The sequence below is a fragment of the Pan paniscus genome, chromosome 14 (genome assembly GCF_029289425.2).
Source record: "Pan paniscus chromosome 14, NHGRI_mPanPan1-v2.0_pri, whole genome shotgun sequence".
NCBI classification, from domain to species: domain Eukaryota; kingdom Metazoa; phylum Chordata; class Mammalia; order Primates; family Hominidae; genus Pan; species Pan paniscus.
The window spans coordinates 110132880-110152503 of record NC_073263.2 but is presented as its reverse complement, the minus strand read 5'-3'; the positions used below and the strand labels follow the sequence as shown (position 1 = coordinate 110152503).

Sequence of the window (19624 nt, the reverse complement as noted above, 5' to 3'; positions counted from 1 at the left end):
TTGCTGTTAATTCTCCCATCATTAAAAAAAGCTCTTAATGTCTGTTCCCTCTTCAGCCATCTTTCTATTTCTCCCCTCTTTACAGAAACCTCCTTTAAAGAGCTCTTTATACTTTCTGTGTCCATTCCTGTTTTCCTACTCTGTACAGAACCTAATCCATTAAAATTCTTGCTCCCAACAAGTCAAGAAAACTAATCACCTCCATACTCCTAAATGCAATGGTCAGTTCTCAGGCTTCCTCCTGCTTGACCAATAAAAATTTCTCCTCCTTGAAAACTCATCTTGGCTCCCAAGAAAACACCCTCCCTCATTTTCATCCTTTCTTCCTGGTCATTCCTTGTGGTTGGACCTCATTTCACTGAATTCTTAATATTGGAATTCCTTGGGACTCAGTTCTTAGACTTCGTATCGTTTTACCTAAACTCTTTCTCTACGTCACTTTAACCACTTTTGGGGTTTTCGGTATCATCTATACACTCATGAGTTTTCAATTTACGTCTCCAGCCAGGATGCCACCCCATCTCATTCACAACTCCTAGAGGCACTCCTACTGTGGCTAATGGCATTTCATTCTTCTAGTTGTTGAGGCCCCAAAAGCTTGATGTTATCCTGGAATTCTCACTCCCTGTAGTAGGGAGCATTTTGGCTGTCCCGATTTCACCCACTGGAGTTACACCTGTGGCTATGCAAGATGATCTGGAGAAAGGGATGCATGGTTACTAGTGAGCTGCCTCTGGAACAGGAGGTGAACCTGCATAGCCCAGGAGAGCCCAGTGTCATCACATAGGCCCCTAAAGGTGCAAGAGGGAGGCAGAAGATTCAGTCAGATACAAGGATGGACAAAGAAACAGGCAAACTGAAGCATGAGAAGGAGCACTGTCCCTGCCCCGTATCCATCACTGTTGATGTTGGAGACGGAGGAGGGGGCTCTGATCCAAGGAAGGCAGGTGGCCTCTGGAAGCTGGAATTGTTGAACCAGTGCTGATGACACCTTGTTTTCATCTCACCGAAGCCCATACCTCACCTCTGACATACAGAACTGTAAGGTAATACTTATGCTGTTTGCCACTATTAAATTTGTGATAATTTGTTTTGGTAGCAATAGAAAATCAATACACTCCCTATAGCCAGGTAATCAGCATTTCCTGTCAGCTCTATCCTAAAAATAAATCCTAAAATTGACTATTTCTCACCACACCCTTGCTCCACTTGGGTCCAAGCCACCATCATCTCTCGCCTAGCTTGCCACCAGAAACTAGGTTGCATAGTTTCACACCTACAACATCTGCTTAGAAAGCATTAATTCAGATTGTATGACATGAATGTTTGGGGAAACGTAACTTATATAATAACTGCTTCTTGGCTTTTTAGTTAGTAATTTACTACTATGAGTTTTCTTTTAACCCTAACCTAAACATAATGGTGCACTGTAGATATTTGGTACAAGAAATTCTAAAACATTTCCAATACATTAAAAGAAGTGTTTTTGAGACAGGGTCTTGCTCTGTTGCACAGATTGGAGTGCAGGTCACCATCATGGCTCATTATAGCCTTAACCCCCAGGCTCAAACACTCCTCTCACCTCAGCTCCTTGAGTAGCTGGGCGTGCACCACCAGGTCCAGCTAATTTTAAAAAATATTTTGTAAAGATGGGGTCTTGCTATGTTGCCCAGGCTTGTCTCAAACTCCTGGCCTCAGGGAGAGTCTTCCACCTATGCCCCCCAAAGTGTTGGGATTATAGGTATGAGCCACCATACCTGGCACCAATTATTTTTTGTGTTTTGTTACTTTTAAATCAAAATAGGGCTTAAATTTTAAGATCTGCTTTCTTATTTAAGTTTGTTGTAACAACTACTGTGTGTTGAACAAGAACCAATCACTTTACTCTCTTTTGCTCAATGCTGCTGGAAGGTATGAGATAGGCAGGAGGGAGCAACGACCCTAATGGACATTCTCCCTACCTTCGATGTGCTCACAGACTCACAGAGGAGATGGCCATTCAATGAACAGCCATAGGTGAGAAGAGAATAATAAAATGAAAGGTCAGAGTGCTCCAGACAGCTTTCCAGAAAATATGATACAATGGCTGAATTTCAGTTCCTTCATGGGTAAAGTAAGTGGATCACACCAAATGTTTTTAGGTACTTTCCAGCTCAAAGATTCACTGTTACTGTCATTGCAGTTTAAGACAAAAAAAAAAAAATCAGAAATTCTCAGAGTATTACAGTTTAACTAGAAAAAGCCCACACAAAACCATGAAAAAAATGACTTGAGTCTTCTTACCATGTATAACTATTATTGTATATAATGTGCTATAGGTTTTCTTAGCTATAGATCCACAATCCCCATTTGAAAGCCTTCAAAGCACATATGTTATTGAATTTGTTATTTTTCCAAACTGAACAGGTTATAAACCGTAAGTAGGTCAGTGAAAGTTTTGCCACTAAATGAGCTATCAAAATAACGGCTTCGGAGCTTTTTGGATTTCAAATTGTGAGTAATGAATTGTGAAGATGCTCATTTTAGATTCATTCAAATACTGATTTGAGAGCCAGTCAAGGTAAATTGATTTATATCTGTTTCTTTGAAGCCTTGTACAATTACAACAATTACATCCAGAGCTGGAACATTTATCTCACATTTGAACTTGGGAAAGTGGGTTCTATGTAGGAAAACAGAAAAATTCACATACAAGGATATATAAAAAGTGAAAAAATGTAACAGTCTTGTGAAGACAATTGAGATTTGCATTGGGTAATCTTAGAAAAACGTGATACCACAAGCCAAACAACTTTAAGAGAGAAAGAAATTGACTCCTGAGAGTCGGGGAAAGTGACATTACTGCTGCATCTATCAAAGCATGAGCTAAGGATGAACAAATTCCATAGCCCCAAATCATCATCAGGAAAAACAATTCTCTGTAATTCCTGCACTCTGGGAGGCTGAGGCTGGAGGACTGCTCGAGCTCTGGAGTTCGAGACCAGCCTGGTCAACATAGTGGGACCCTGTCTCTATAAAAATTTTCTAAATAGAAAAAAAAATTCATGGATAAAAGTTTCCCTAACAATTAGAATTAAACAATTTGAAAGGAACTCACTTGCTTTACTGATAGCTAATTCTTTAAAAAAAAAAATACAATCTCACCACAATTTTTGCATTTTTTTATCGTACTAGGTGGTAGGACTTTTAATGATGTTCTTTGCAAGGAGCATTTTTTTCTTGAATAATACAAACAGTTAAAAGATAGTAGCCTCCAATATTTAAAAGGACTTTTCTGCCCCATCTCTCCATCAAAAAAACAACAAACCAACAAAAATCAATCATGAAAAATCACATCAGAAAACGGGTCCTTCTTTCTTATCATGTACCTTCTTTGTCATTGTGGTGGATAATCGCGTCCTGTAGCATGTCCGTGAGGTTGAAGTGAACTTTCGGGTTCTTCGCATGCTTCAGCCTTTTCAGGAACCCTTCCTGCTTCTGAAAAGCCTTCTCGCGCTCATAGTAGGCTTTGATTTGCTCACAGCGCATGCGCTTCACTAGACGCTGCCGTTGGCCAAGGGGAAGGGACTCTAGCAAGCACTGGTCGATTTCCATCTCATGGGATCGAAAAACGTTACATAGCTGAAAGCAACCTGGAAGAAATGCAAGGGGAGCGTCACCAGACCTATTATTATAACCACTATAAGTGTGCACCACAGCACACTTGATTTTATATTGTCCATTGCACAGGTCATAAATGCAACAATTCTCCTTGCACTTGATATTGCAAATCCAAAGCCCTTTTTATAGATTGGGGAAAAATAGTTCGTGTGTTTCTCAAGATTCTGTGGTAATGAAACAAATGATGGAATTAGACATGCATATGTAGTTAAGCTCAACACAGTTACTAACCATCCATCTCTTCCTGTTTCTTTCAATCCATCCCAAAAGCCTCCAGATTTCATCACTGTGTCAAGTTCCTTCTAATTGAGTAATACTAATTTTGCATGTTAAATGTTGGCATAAAATCATTCCAACTTTTTCAGAACAACCTAATAGATTTGCTTTTGCATATCATGATGACTAATCATGATGCTGTTAATTTAATGTAATAGAATATATATGCTGCCAAGTATACTGGCTGAAGCCTGTAATCCCAGTGCTTTGAGAGGTTGAGACGGGAGGATCACTTGAAGCCAGGAGTTTAAGACTTGCCTGGGCAACGTAGGAAGACCCCATCTCTCCAAAAATAAGTAAATAAATAAATAAATAAATAAATAATAAACTTTTAAGTTAGCTAGGCATGGTGGTATGTGGCTGCAGTCCCGACTACTTGGAGGCTGAGGTGGGGGATCGCATAAGCCCAGGAGTTTAAGGTTCCAGTGAGCTAGGATTGCACCACTGCACTCCAGTCTGGGCAACAGAGTGCGGAAAAAAGGAGAATATATGTGCTATCAACTCCTGATATGATACAGTGGACATTTTTCATTAATTTATTGCTAAACTCTTTTTCTCATCATCAGTGACATTCATTTCCAAGAAACCTGTGGTTAAGTATAAAGACTGAGGGTTGGCACAGAGATATTTCTCAAAATTGTGGAGAGAATTTTGGCTGCTACGGTTCTTGTTTTATTTATATAGTGATTAACAAACTGAATTCCCATTTCTGAAACTTAAAATATCCCCCTCGTTTCAAAAGGCTACTTCCTATAAACACCAGTCAAAGCACCTGTAATGGAATTGTACAAACACTTATATTTACCACCAGGTTAAAATTTTACTATTGGCAGAAAATCAATGTTAAAGCATTAAAAATTCTAGAAGCTGGCTTGCAAACACAGATTCAGATGTGTTTATATATTCTTAAGCTATTTATGATATCAGGTCTCAAGGAGGTTAAAGTAACTATGCTTGCACAAAATGTGGTTGATCATATGCCATATCCGAGAAGATTATATACTAAGGGTATAGTTCATCTTTGGAAAGATGCCCTGGTCCTTTGAAGGAACAACAAGTCATGACAACACTATTTCCACTTCTGTTTCTTGTGACACTTTCCAAGTCTTTATTCTCACAGCCCCCAGGTGCACCAGCATAAACATCCCTGTTTAGCATATAAAGAAAACCAAGTTGAGAGAGGTTGTGACTTGTCTAAGATTAAAGAGGCAATTAGACAAACAGAATAAAAAATGCTCCATAGAGAAGAAACAAACCAAAGCACCATGATTCTCTAATGCCAGGTATTGAATATATAAGTACTTTTACATAAGATGTAGGAAGAAAAAGAAGCCATGTGGGGGGATTTTGTGTTCATTTATTTGCATTTGACAGAAGCTATACGTTTTAGTATCATATATTTTCATAAGACTCTTCATAAGTATTCATAAAAGTGATGAGAGAAATATCAACTAACTATACATAAAATATTCCCTGTCCAGTAACCTAAATGCAAATAGACAACAGTGGTTCTGAAATGATGACAAATTGCTCCGGAGTACACTTATTTGATAAAAGCTATGATCACTGCCAGAAACAGATTGTATGAGGAAGCTCATTAATAAAGAACCATAAATGTCTTCTGCTTTCACATCTGTGTAGAAAACTGCACAGGGCTTGATTGATTGACTTTGATACTTGTGACACTTTGACTTCTATGACTTTCCTGGCTTGTCATTAGGTGCCCAGGGGATCAACAGGGCCACAAAAAAAAGCCTAAAGAATTAAAACAAATAACATTGCAGAGTGCCATGTGTTGATTAGCCAGCAGTTGATGGCTGAGGATAATCGAATAAACACAGCAGTCCTCTAGTTTGTAACTCTTAAGAAGCGTCTCTTGGTGAAATTTTCAATTAACTTTTAAGAAATCCACAGTGACAGATCATGATTCATTGAGTTATCCCTCACAGGCTGTCAAGAGGGAATGTAGAGGGTGGCTCTTAAATTAATTTTCTTATTTTCCTTTATGATTTGGAAAACTCAAAGACCATAATTGTTAAATTTTAAATCCATTCATGTCTCAAATCTTGTGTTAAATAATTCCCCATGTTTTGATCTAAAACATTAGTTTATAAATTGATTCTTTTGTAATCTGAAAATTTATTGGGCATTTTGACTTTCTTTTAATCTAAGTCCAAGTGCGTCAGCTGTGTCACGTATGTATATGTCTATGAATCGATAAGATATATAATATGACCAGTTGATCTCAAAAAAAAAAATAAAGAAAGAATCTATAAGATAACACAGGGATTCAGGGGATCATGGTGGACAGGAGGCAGGACTGGATTGCAGCTGCGGACAGAGCAGCATGTAGAGGCTTGCATTGTGAATTTTAGCTCCAGATTGACTTCAAGAAGAAACCAGCAATCCCGAGAGGACCCACAGATCCTCTGAAAGAAGTGGACTGCTCCTGCACGACCTGGGAGAAACCTCAAATACTATGAGTGCCCCAACTGCAGAAGTGGGAAAGAGAGGCCCTCCTCTCCCAGACACACACCCCTACTGGAGAAGGTGAAGGTCTGTCTGTGGGAGAAGTTTCCAACTTTACCTGGGGCTGAGTCAAGTTAGAGAGCTGAGCAAAATACATGGGTAGAGGAAGCAGCAGAAAGGTCCTGGGAGCTCACTGTGTCCCCAAGCAGCCCATTCCTGCCTGGCACCACAGGGATTCATTGGGAGGGTGGCCAGAGGGAGAAGGAATTCTCTAGCTGAACTTTGTAACATTTTTGAACAGGATGAGAAGCATCCTGGCCAGAACTCAGGGGAGAGTGTGAATCAGGCATGCAGACTTCACAGGCAGGGAAAGAACTAAAGCCCTTTTCTCTTGCAGCTGGAAGTTGGATAGCCTTGGGCAAGTTTTCAAACCCATCTTGCCCTCCACCTGGGAACAGACTTAGGGCTGTTGGTTTGTGGGGCACGGTGGGAGTGAGATCGGCCCTTAGGTTTGCCTGGCCCATGACTGCCGGCTTTCCCCCAGTTCCCTGACAACCTGCATGACTCAACAGAGGCAGCCATAATCCTCCTAGGTACACAACTCCAGTGACCTGGGAATCTCACCAGCATCCCCCAAAGCAGCCACAGCAAGACCCAACGAAGGAGAGTCTAAGCTCAGTCACACCTAGCCTTGTTCCCACTTAATGGTCCTTCCCTATCCACCCTGGTAGTGGCAAACAAAGGGCATTAATCTTGGAAGTTCTAGGGTTCTGTCCACTGCCAGTCCCTCTCCACACTACTACAGCTGATGCTTTCTGGAAAATGCCACCTCCTGGCAGGAGGCCAACCAGCACAAAAATAGAACATTAAACCACCAAAGCTAAGGACACTTATGCAGTCCATTGCAGCCTTCACCACCTCCACCACAACAGGTACTGGTATCCACGGCTGAGAGACACATAGACGATTTATGTAACAGGACTCTGTGCAGACAACCCCCAGTACCAGCCTGGAGCTGGGTAGACTCACTGGGTGGCTAGACCCAGAAGAGAGACAACAATGACTGCAGTTTGGCTCACAGGAAGTCACATCCATAGGAAAATGGGGAGAGTACTACATCAAAGGAACACCCCATAGGACAGAAGAATCTGAACAACAGCCTTCAGCCCTAGACCTTTCCTCTGACAGAGCCTACCCAAATGAGAAGGAACCAGAAAACCAACCCTGGTAATATGACAAAACAAGGCTCTTCAACATCCCAAAAAAATCACGTTAGTTCATCAGTAATAGATCCAAACCAAGATGAAGTCTCTGATTTACCTGAAAAAGAAATCAGAAGGATAGTTATTAAACTAATCAGGGAGAGACCAGAGAAAGTCAAAGCCCAATGCAAGGAAATCCAAAAACTGATATAAGAAATGAAAGGGGAAATATTCATGAAAATAGATAGCTTAAAGAAAAAACAATCGAAAATTTAGGAAACTTTGGACATGCTTTTAGAAATGCAAAATGCTCAGGAAAGTCTCAGCAATAGAAGTGAACAAGTAGAAGAAAGAAATTTAGAGCTTGAAGACAAAGTCCTCAAATTAACCCAATCCAACAAAGACAAAGAAAACAGAATAAGAAAATATGAACAAAGCCTCCAAGAAGTCTGGGATTATGTTAAATGACCAAACCTAAGAATAATCAGTGTACCTGAGGAAGAAGAAAATTCTGAAAAACTGGAAAACATATATGGAGGAATAATTGATGAAAATTTCCCCAGCCTTCAGAGAGACCTAGACATCTAAATAGAAGAAGCACAAAGAGCACCTGGGAAATTCATCACAAAAAAGATCACCTAGGCACATTGTCATCAGGTTATCTAAAGTTAAGGTGAAGTAAAGAATCTTAAGAGCTCTGAGACAGAAGCACCAGGTAACCTAAGAAAGAAAACCTATCAGATTAACAGCAGATTTCTCAGCAGAAACCCTACAAGCTACAAGGGCTTGGGGACCTATCTTCAGCCTCCTCAAGCAAAACAATTATCAGCCAAGAATTTTGTATCCAGAGAAACCAAGCATCATATATGAAGGAAGGATACAGTTGTTTTCAGACAAACAAATGCTGAGAGAATTTGCCATAACCAAACCACCACTGTAAGAACTGCTAAAAGGAGATTTAAATCATGGAAACACATCAAAACAGGACCTCTTTAAAGCATAAAGCACACAGGATCCATAAAACAAAAATACAAGTTAAAAAGCAAAAACAGAAAACAAAACCAAAGTACACAGGCAACAACGAGCATGATGAAAGCAATGATACCTCACATTTCAAAATTAACATTGAATGCAAATGGCCTAATTGCTCCACTTAAAAGACACAGAACTACAGAATGTAGAATAACTCACCAACCAGCTATCTGCTGCCTTCAAGAGACTCACCTAACACATAAGGACTCACATAAACTTAAAGTAAAGGGGTGGAAAAAGGCATTTCATGCAAATGGACACCAAAAGGAAGCAGGGGTGGCTATTCTTATATCCGAAAAAAACAAACTTTAAAGCAACAGTAGTTAAAAGAGACAAAGAGAGACATTATATAATGGTAAAAAGCCTTGTCCAACAGGAAAATATCACAATCCTAAACATATATGTACCTAACACTGGAGTTTCCAAATTTATAAAATAATTACTAATAGACCTAAGAAATTAGACAGCAACACAATGATAGTGGGGGACTCCAGTACTCCACTGACAGCACTAGACAGGTCATCAAGACAGAAAGTCAACAAAGAAACAATGGATTTAAACTATACGTTGGAACAAATGGACTTCTGACAGCAAAAGACTGGTCAACAGATACCCTTCCTCGTGGGGGTCACTCGAAATTCCCTTTAAACAAGGCAAATGTCCCCTGAAAAACACTTCAATTCCTATTGCTTGCTTTATTTTTCTCCTTAGTATTTTATCACTCTTATACTTCTACAATAGCTACCTATCTAATTATTTATTTATTTTAGAGATGGGGTCTTGCTCTGTTGCCCAGGCTAGAGTGCAGTGGCATAATCATAGCTCACTGCAGCTTCGAACTCCTGGCCTCAAGCGATTCTCCCACTTCAGCCTCCCAAGTAGCTGGGACTGCAGGCATTTACCACCACACTCGGCTCTCCTACAATATCAATTACTATCTTTCAACTGTACATTATACTAATATCTATACTAATCGATTTCCTAAAATACAATTCTATATATTTTCTTATTGCTCTAGTAAGCCCCATAAAGGCAGGAACTTGGGCTGTTTCTTCCCCTGCTTACTTTCAGCCTCTGGAACAGGGGGTAGTCAATAGTTTTGCTGTTGTTGTTGAATGAAATTGCAGAACGGACAATTACGTTGATGGCAGAAATATCACACTCTTTATTAGGACCTAATCCAGCACTTAACACGTGGCAGATAAATGCTTAGTCCTGCTCTTACAGAAAGGCAAGATGACACCGTGTTCTCATCTAACTGCTCTTCCTTACAGAATTATCTGGCCTGAGGCAGTGTAATGAAGCTCATCTTTGTATTGGATTTCTTATCTCCAGTGTTACACTTTTTTAGGGGGGCAAGGGAGGTGGCAGGGATTCTACATATATGGTTATCCTGCAATTCCAGATAAAAGTTTACGGCCAGAAGCCCCTGCTCAGCGAATGCGTAACTCTGTAGGACTAAACTTGAAAGCCAGCAAATATCTGACATCTAGTTATATATCTATACCTAGACATGTAAATAGATGTGTGTGTGTATGTGTGTGTGTATATATGTATTATATATGTATATAATATGATATATATGTATACTATCATATATATGATATGATATATATGATATATATCATATATATCATACATATATATATCATATATATACACACACACACACACATATATACACACATGTTTCCCTGCACCTTGGTTTGGAGGACCCTATGCACTGTGTCATGATGTCGAGACATTATGTCATAACTAACTAGAAATATAAAGAGTAAAGTGAAGAGGAAAACGAACTAAAAAAAAAAAGAATACGTAAATTTATTCTGCTGTACAACTACCGGAAATGCCCCATGTCATCTAGAATAAAAATCTTCCTGTGGCCATGGTACTCTCGGTGTTCAAGATTTTTAAGCAAATCACTCTGTGATTGCTAAAGAGGCAAAACATAACTAAGAGCACAGAAAATTTGATCTAAGTACATTTATAGAAACTTGTAGACAATTTGCAGCAAACATTCTTTTCCAAGAATTCATAGATGATTTATGATATTAACTGTCTCTTAGGCCATAAAGCAAAGCAAATCTCAATAAATTCTGAGGAACCAAAATTAACACAGACATTTTCTTAACATAATTGAAAATGGAATATCAACTAAAGAAATGAAACCATACCTCCCCATATGTTCAGAAACTTACAAAGCCAATTCTACATAAAGCATGGTTCAGAGAAGAAAACATCACAGAAATAATACATTTTTAGAATTAACCATTGATGCAAGGAGATCCATCACAATTTTGTGGATAAAACTAAAGCAATTCATAGAAATAAATTATTAACTTTAAATACATTTTAGAAAAGAATATAGTTTTAAAGTCAATAAGCGAAGTATCTGGCACATGAATTTAGAAAACACACACACACACACACACAAAGTTGAAACAAAATAGAAAGAAGAAAATAAAATGATGTTATTAATTAATAGAAATGAAACAAGAAAAGGAAAGGTGAAGAAAGACGTGAGAAATTGACAATTTCTAGAACAATATAACTTACAAAAAGTGACTCAAGAAGAAGTGGAAAATGAACCAATTTATGCAATCACTGTATAAATTAAATCAGTTTTTAAAAATCTATAGACCAGAAATAAAAACAAACAAACAAAATGACCCAAATGATTTAACCTGTCTTTAAGGAAGAGATAACCTGCATTTTCATCCAGTTCTTTAGTACAATAGAAAAAGAAGAAAGTTACCTCAGTTCATTTTCTGAGACAAGCATAAGCTCGATACCAAAATGAGGCCATCCCAAAAAGGAGATTACAGGTCAATCTCTTGTATAAACACATGCAAATAGCCTACGTGCATACATATTAGCAAAATGAACCCATGAATGTATAGTTTGTCAGCAGAATGAAAGGGTGGCTTATTTTAAAACATTAAATTGTGTTTAAAATTTAGAAAAAGAAGGCCCTTTATTGCTGCTTCTATTCTACCTCAAAATGAAGGTCTTAGCATAGAAAAAAATAGAAAAATAAATAAGGAGCATAAAATGTGGGTAGGAAGAGGAAAAAAATCAGTTATTATTGTAAATACTGTTAGCTACATAGAGAAACCAACACACTCTATGAGTCAGCTATTAGGAGTGATAGTCCAGAACTTTGCTGAATGCAAGTCAAAATACACACAGAAGAAGAGAGCTACATTTTCAAACCTAACAAAAGATGTTCTACCTTATTAACATATAGGAAAATGTAAGAAGATAAAAAAACATTGATTAAGTTTACAAATGTCATTACAATTAAAAAGCAAACTGGAAATATTTAATAAAATGTAGAATCATCTTTCCTACAACCAAGATATATATTTCTTCCACCTCTCGATGCTGCAGATAAAATTAAACAAACATAAAATAATATAGCATTCATTAAAAAAATTACACGTAATAAAAATAAACCTTTCATAACTTCTCCTCTATTATTGGAGGATATAAATCTATTAGGTCACCTTCTCTCTTTGACATTTCCTAACTGTGGCTTTGGTAGAGGAATAGACACTTAGACCAATGGAACAGAACACAGAACAAAGCAAAAGCTCTACACAAACACAGCCACCTGATTGGTGACAGAGGTCCAAAGAGCTAGCCAATGGAGGGAGCATATTCAGATTATGATTACAATTAAAATATTACAGCTATTGAGAAAAATAGTTTGGCAATTTCTTTAGCTACAGTATGTAGTAACATTTCTAGATGAAATTATGTGGTTCATTAAGATCGTTCAAGATGATATTCAACATAGGAGGCCTGGAAGCTTCAGCTGCAGCAGGCACATGTGCCTTCTTAGGTGAGCCTCTTAGAGGGATGTGTGGTGGACACTGGTAGCCTGCTGTCTGGTGCTGAGTCAGCTGTCTCCATAGAGCACCAAGGAAGTGGGACAATTAGGATGGAGTACCTGTTTTCACTGATTGCTTTTTCTTTAATTTTTGTACTGGATTTATTGGTTATTATTCACCCTTCATGAGTAGAACTCAAAAAGCTGAGAATGAAGCGGATTCTGGTGAAAGGTTCAGTATGAACCTATTACAGGCGTGAATGGAAATAAACTGCTTATTGCTCTACTTTTTTTCCAAAAGGAAAATGAATCAACAGAAGGAAATAAAATAATTGTTGGAATACTTTCTGTAAAGGAAAACAAAATTGACTTTATCATTTATGAGTAAGAATGTATATTTATTTATCTGATGTGGATGAATTATGTTTCAATCACTTCTCCTTATATTTTCAATTTAGGAGATGCTTTATATCAAAGACCTCAGACATTTGGAATATGGAAGTGGGCGCTATTGATGTCCTGCCCAATGCCCTTTACCCATCCCCTGCTGACCTGGTATATTAGTCCATTTTCATGTTGCTGATAAAGACATACACAAGACTGAGAAGAAAAAGAGGTTTAATTGGACTTACAGTTCCTTATGGTTGGGGAGGCCTCAGAATCATGGCAGGAAGCAAAAGGCACTTCTTAACATGGCAGTGGCGAGAGAAAATGAGGAAGATGCAAAAATGGAAACCCCTGATAAAACCATCAGATCTCCTGAGATTAATCACTACCACGAGAGTAGTATGGGGGAAACTGCTCCCATGATTCAAATTATCTCCAACTGGGTGCCTCCCACAACATGTGGGAGTTATGGGAGAACAATTCAAGATGAGATTTGGGTGGGGACACAGCCAAACCATATCATTCTGCCCCTAGCCCCTCCAAATCTCATGTCCTCACATTTCAAAACAAATCATGCCTTCCCAACAATCCCCCAAAGTCTTAATTCATTTCAGCATTAACCCAAAGGTCCACAGTCCAAAGTCTCATCTGAAACAAGGCAAGTCCCTTCTGCCTATGAGCCTGTAAAATCGAAAGCAAGCTAGTTACTTCCTAGATACAATGCTGGTGCAGGTATTGGGTAAATACAGCCATTCCAAATGAGAGAAACTGGCCAAAACAAAGGGGTTACAGAACCCATGCAAGTCTAAAATACAGTGGGGCAGTCACATTTTAAAGCTCCAAAATGATCTCTTTTGACTCCAGGTCTCACATCCAGGTCACATTGATGCAAGAGGTAGGTTCCCATAGTCTTGGGCAGCTCCACCCCTGTGGCTTTGCAGGGTATAGCCCCGGCTCCTGGCTGCTTTCATGGGCTGGCATTGAGTGCCTGCGACTTTTCCAGGTGTGTGGTGCAAGCTGTCGATGGATCTACCATTCCGGGGTCTGGAAGATGGTGGCTCTCTTCCCAAAGCTCCACTAGGCAGTGCCCCAGTGGAGGCTCTGACCCCACATTTCCCTTCCACACTGCCCTAGCCGAGGTCCTCCATGAGGGCCACGCCCCTGCCGCAGACTTTTGCCTGGGCATCCAGGCATTTCCATACATCTTCTCAAATATAGGTGGAGGTTCCCAAACTCCAGTTTTTGACTTCTGTGTACCTGCAGGCTCAACATCATGTGGAAGCTGCCAAGGTTTGTGGCTTGCACTCCCTGACACCATGGGCCCAGCTGAACCTTGGCCCCTTTTAGCAATAGCTGGAGCGGCTAGGACGCAGGACACCAAGTCCCTAGGCTGCACACAACATGGGGACCCTGGGCCTGGCCCACGAAACCATTGTTTTCTCCTATGCTACTGGGTCTGTGAGGAGAGCGCTATCATAAAGACCTATGACATGCCTTGGAGACATTTTCTCCATTGTCTTGGGGATTAACACTCGGCTGCTTGTTACTTATGCAAATTTCTGCAGTCAGCTTGAATTTCTTCTCAGAAAATGGGTTTTTCTTTTCTGCGCATCATCAGGCTGCACATTTTCTGAACTCTTATGCTCTGTTTCCCTTTTAAAATGGAATGCTTTTAACAGCACCCAGGTCACCTCTTAAATACTTTGCTGCTTAGAAATTTTTTTCCACCAGATGGGCTAAATCATCTCTATCAAGTTCAAAGTTCCACAATTCTCCAGGGTAGGGGCAAAATGCCACCATTCTCTTTGCTAAAACGTAGCAAGAGTCACCTTTGCTCCAGTTCCCAACAAGTTTCTCGTCTCCATCTGAGACCACCTCAGCCTGGACCTTATTGTTCATATCACTATCAGCATTTTTGTCAAAGCCATTCAACAAGTCTCTAGGAAGTTCCAAACTTTCCTACATTTTCCTGTTTTCTTCTGAGCCCTCCAAACTGTTCAAACCTCTGCCTGTTATGCAGTTCCAAAGTTACTTCCACATTTTCGGGTATGTTTTCAGCAACACCCCACTCTACTGATACCAGTTTACTGTATTAGTCAATTTTCGTACTGCTGATAAAGACATATCCAAGACTGGGAAGGAAAAGAGGTTTAATTGGACATACAATTCCACATGGCTGGGGAGGCCTCAGAATCATGGCGGAAGGCAAAAGGCACTTCTTACATGGCAGCAGCAAGAGAAAATGAGGAAGATGCAGAAACGAAACCCCTGATAAAACCATCAGATCTCGTGAGACTTACTAGCACGAGAACAGTATGGGGGAAACCGCCCCCGTGATTCAAATTATCTCCCACTGGGTCCCTCCCACAACATGTGGGAATTATGGGAATGCAATTCAAGATGAGAACTGGGTGGGAACACAGAGCCAAAGCAGGTCACCTTGGTACTGGCTGGAAGGATTCACAGCTGTCCCCTCCTCTAGACAATTGCCCTGTCAGCCTCAGCCTCCCAGGGAGTGGAATACCCTAACCCCATCCCATAAGCCATAGTTACTGAGAGACCTACACAAGGATACAAAAACATGTCCCCTTGACTCAAGCAGAGACACTCCATGCTGTGATTTGTACCCTAAAGCAAAGTGGATTGGAATGATAATAGACTCTGCCAAAGACTACATAGTTTTTCTGCTCTTTTCTGTTCTACGCCCTGCTTCCTTCACTCCCTTACGGGTTTTCTCTGTTGAGCTGTCTCAGTACATAGGAATGTGCACCTGACTCTTCATTCTCTGCTTCTAGGGGACACAGTCTATATAAGAATATATATATATACATATATGTATGTATATGCATGTGTGTGTGTGCATACAAGCATATATATCCTCTTCCATTTTCTAACAACATTCATGTTTTACACCGGGGGAAGAATATATTTTAATACATACAAATGTTATCAAAGATTGAACATACTAAATGATACCAGTTTTCAAAACTGATAAATAATAATAAAAGAACAAAAATAACATACATGCAAAAAAATAAAATTGGACTTATTTTACATTATATACAAAATTAATTCAAAATGGATTGAAGACCTAAAATTGTAAAACTCTTAGAAAAAAACACAGGGAAAAAATCTTTATGACATTTATGACATTGGACTTGGCAATGAATTCTAGCTATGACACCAAAAGCACAGACAGAAAAAGCAAAAATAGACGAATGAGACTACATCAAACTTAAAAACTTCTGTGCATAAAAGTACATAAGCATCACAGTGAAAAGGCAACTTACAGAATGGGAGAAAATATTTACCCATATATACCTAATAGGAGATTAATATCTAGAACACATAAAGAACTCTTAGAACTCAGCAACAAAAAATCAAATAATCTGATTAAAAATGGGAAAAGGACTTGAATAGATATTTTTCCAAAGATGATATACAAATTCCCAACAAGCATATAAAGATATGCTCAACATCATTGATCATCAGAGAAATGCAAGTCAAAACCACAACAAGTTATGACCTCATATCTGAAAGAATAGCTACTATCAAAGAAACATAAAATACAAAGCATTGGTGAGGATGTAGAGAAATTGTAATACTTGTTCACTGTTGGGATTGTAAAGTGGTGCAGCCATTGTGAAAAACAGTTTGGAGTATTCTCAAAAAATGAAAAATTGAACTATCATATGATCTGACAATGCTACTTCCGGGTATACATCAAAATAATTGAAAGCAGGGTGTTGGAGAGACATTTGTATACCCACGTTCACAAGAGCTCTATTCAAAATTGCCAAGAAGTGGAAGCAGATGTCCAGAGATGAATGGATAAACAAAACATGGTATACATGTATAATGGAATATTATTCAGCTTACAGAGGAAGAGGTTCTTGTACATGCCACAACATGGATGGATATTGAAGACACTTTTTAAGTGAAATAAACTGATCACTAAAAGATAAATACTGTATGATTCCACTTATATGAGGCTTCTAAAGAGGTCAAACTCAGAAGCAGAAAGTAGAATGATGGTTGCCAGGGACTGAGGGAAAATGAGAGTTGACGTTGAATGGGTACGGAGCTTCAGAATGACAAAATGAAATGTTCAGGAAATTTGTTTCATAACAATGAGAATATACTTAACATTCCTGAACTGTACACTTAAAAATGGTTGCAATGGTACATTTTATGTTATGTGTTTTTACCACTATAGGAACATTAGAGAAAGTGATAAGACACAAGCAGCTACATTATGGGGCTTTAAAAACATACATACATAGCTGAAGTATTTCACAAATAATGTCATCACAACTTATTGTTTACCCTATTTTACAAAAGTATTTGCTAGGAATTCTGAGAGGCTAAAAGATAGTTGTTCAGGAATTAGCATGCTTACATGCAGGTGCTGTAGACACACAGACACATTCACACACACACACACGCACACACACGCGCGCGCACACACACACACACACACATTGGTATCTGTGCTCCTAACAACTCCTCTAGCAGAAGTTTTATTCTCAGAATCCATTGTTATAACACTCTTCCAAAGACTTTTTTTTTACTGCATATACAATGACAATGAAACAAAGGAACAATGTGGATTCTCAAAGACAAGAGTATAATCAATTTCAACCTACTCCCCCAGAGCCTAAAAAAAATAACCCCTCCTTAAGCACTGAAGTCTTTAAAATGTGTTGGATTTTACCATCCTTGTAATCAAGCTGCAGGTCTATATCCCTCTTTGTAGAGCAATAAATAGTTGAAAGAAATTACATGTGTGCAACATATAGACGCTATGCCCTAAAATATTTGAGGATTTAGTTTACACATAATCCTGCACTTAAACACTTCTCTGAAAGACAGAGAAATAAACCTAAATAATTTAAATTCTTCTCAAGAAAGTCAACAATATTTTTCATTTCACTAGTTTACAGCTATCTCTTAATTCTTGAAATTATGTATCAATAGGCCATTTCTTGTGTTTCCATCCAATTATTTGGGCATGTTTATCTGGTAAGAGAATGTAGTAAGTATTTTCTCTTTAAAATGGAAATAACACAAATACACAAGACATAAAAATTACTGTATAATGTAAGGTATATTTACTTTTTGCACATCCATCTATGCTTTCTGACACTTACTATTTCCCTTACCATATTTCATAAACAAGAAATGATTTGGTCATGATTAAAAGCTTCCAGTGGATATAGATTTACAGTCATAATTCTTTCTAGGGTTCGTTTCAGGGTAATAATAAAACTGAAGTTTCTCCTCATGATGTGATGTTTCTGCTTCATTATCCCAGTAGACCCAGCTGTCCAGTCAAACCTATGGCTGATGGAGTGTACTATGCCCTGCAGGTTGTGCCACAGACAGCTCCAAAGTCATATCCAAGTGCTAAGGCCCCAGCGCAAAGAGTGCTGCAGGACACCCACTGGCCAGGTTCCCTGCAGAGACCAGCCAGCTACATCCAGGCTCTGGAGAGCCTGCTGATTTGAAGCCCTGCCCTGGGAACCAACTGCACGGTGTCAAATCTTCACTCAACCATTTATTGTTTGTGTGACTTTGGGCAGATTCCTTTTCCTCTCTGTGTCTCGTGTCTACCTCACAGGGATGATCCAATGATAAAATGCATGTGAAGCATCAGCCAAGGGTCTGGCACATCCCATCGTAGCTACTGACTTATCAGATGACAATTTCTCTAAAAAATCTGGCCCTTTAAGATCAGAACTGCCTCCTATGGCTGTTTCCAGATGCCTTCAGATGAAGCGTCATATGCTGCACACCAGTACCTGTCTTTTCCTAAACGCCCCTGCCATTCTAAACACCATGCCTCCACTACTGAGCGTCTTCAAGATGTAAGAGCTCAAACTGTTGCTCTATTTCTTCCAAGAGAGGATGATGCTTTGGAATTAAGACAGTCTCAGACAAGCTTGGATTCCTGGCCCAAACAGGCTATATCCCAAAAGAGAAGTTCTCTTTGGTTTTATACTCAGTAAAATAAATTTAGATGCTCTACCCTAAATATACATTTTTGAACCCTCAAATGTTGAACGATCTTCTGCTCTGAATCCATATCTACATATTTCATCTTTAATCAACATCTTCAATTCCGGTTGGAAGAGACTCAGCTCACTGTTCCTGCCAGAAAGGTATTTAATAGGCAAATTCTCTGGTGCTCAGACAGTCTCAGACAGGATTCCCTCCTATAGAAACAGAAGCCCTTGCTGGCTCCATTCAGGCAGCTTCCTGGATGCCTTTAGTCTGAGTCTGAAGCAACATTGCAAAATGAACATTACACATTTTAGATACAAGACTAACGAGCATATACTCTATATTAATGATTTCTCTTAAATTTCTTTGCTTTTAATTTAAAAGTATGTATGTATGTGTGTAACTTAAATTTCATGATTGCAAGTAAAACTGAAAAAAAATTCATGATTTTCATGTGTCTTGACAATAATTTTATTTAAAATATTATTTTGATATAAAATATTTGCTATTTAATTTTTTGATATAAAACATTTTCAGTACTAAAAGGCCTGAGACAAAACTAAAGTTCACATTTAATATTACATTTTGGCTTTACAATGCCTGTTTTATTTTCCTTTTCACTGTAAATACATTTGGGAAAAATAAGATGCTAAAATCTCTATTGTCATTTTTAGGTTTTACATATATTTTATAGTTTTTAATGATTTTCATTGCGCTTTTTATTAATTTCTAAGACACATTCAGATGAAAGAAATTCTGCAAG

The 19624-nt window shown here is 38.7% G+C and overlaps 1 protein-coding gene across 1 annotated transcript in view; it reads right to left on the bottom strand.

The window, feature by feature from the left end:
- Window positions 1-19624, bottom strand: part of MYO16 (myosin XVI) — a 585697-nt gene that overhangs the window by 545677 nt on the left and 20396 nt on the right. Inside the window, exon 2 of the mRNA XM_024925327.4 lies at window positions 3369-3632. Within this exon, the coding sequence (XP_024781095.2) occupies window positions 3369-3632 (264 nt within the window). The remainder of the gene's footprint in view (window positions 1-3368; window positions 3633-19624) is intronic.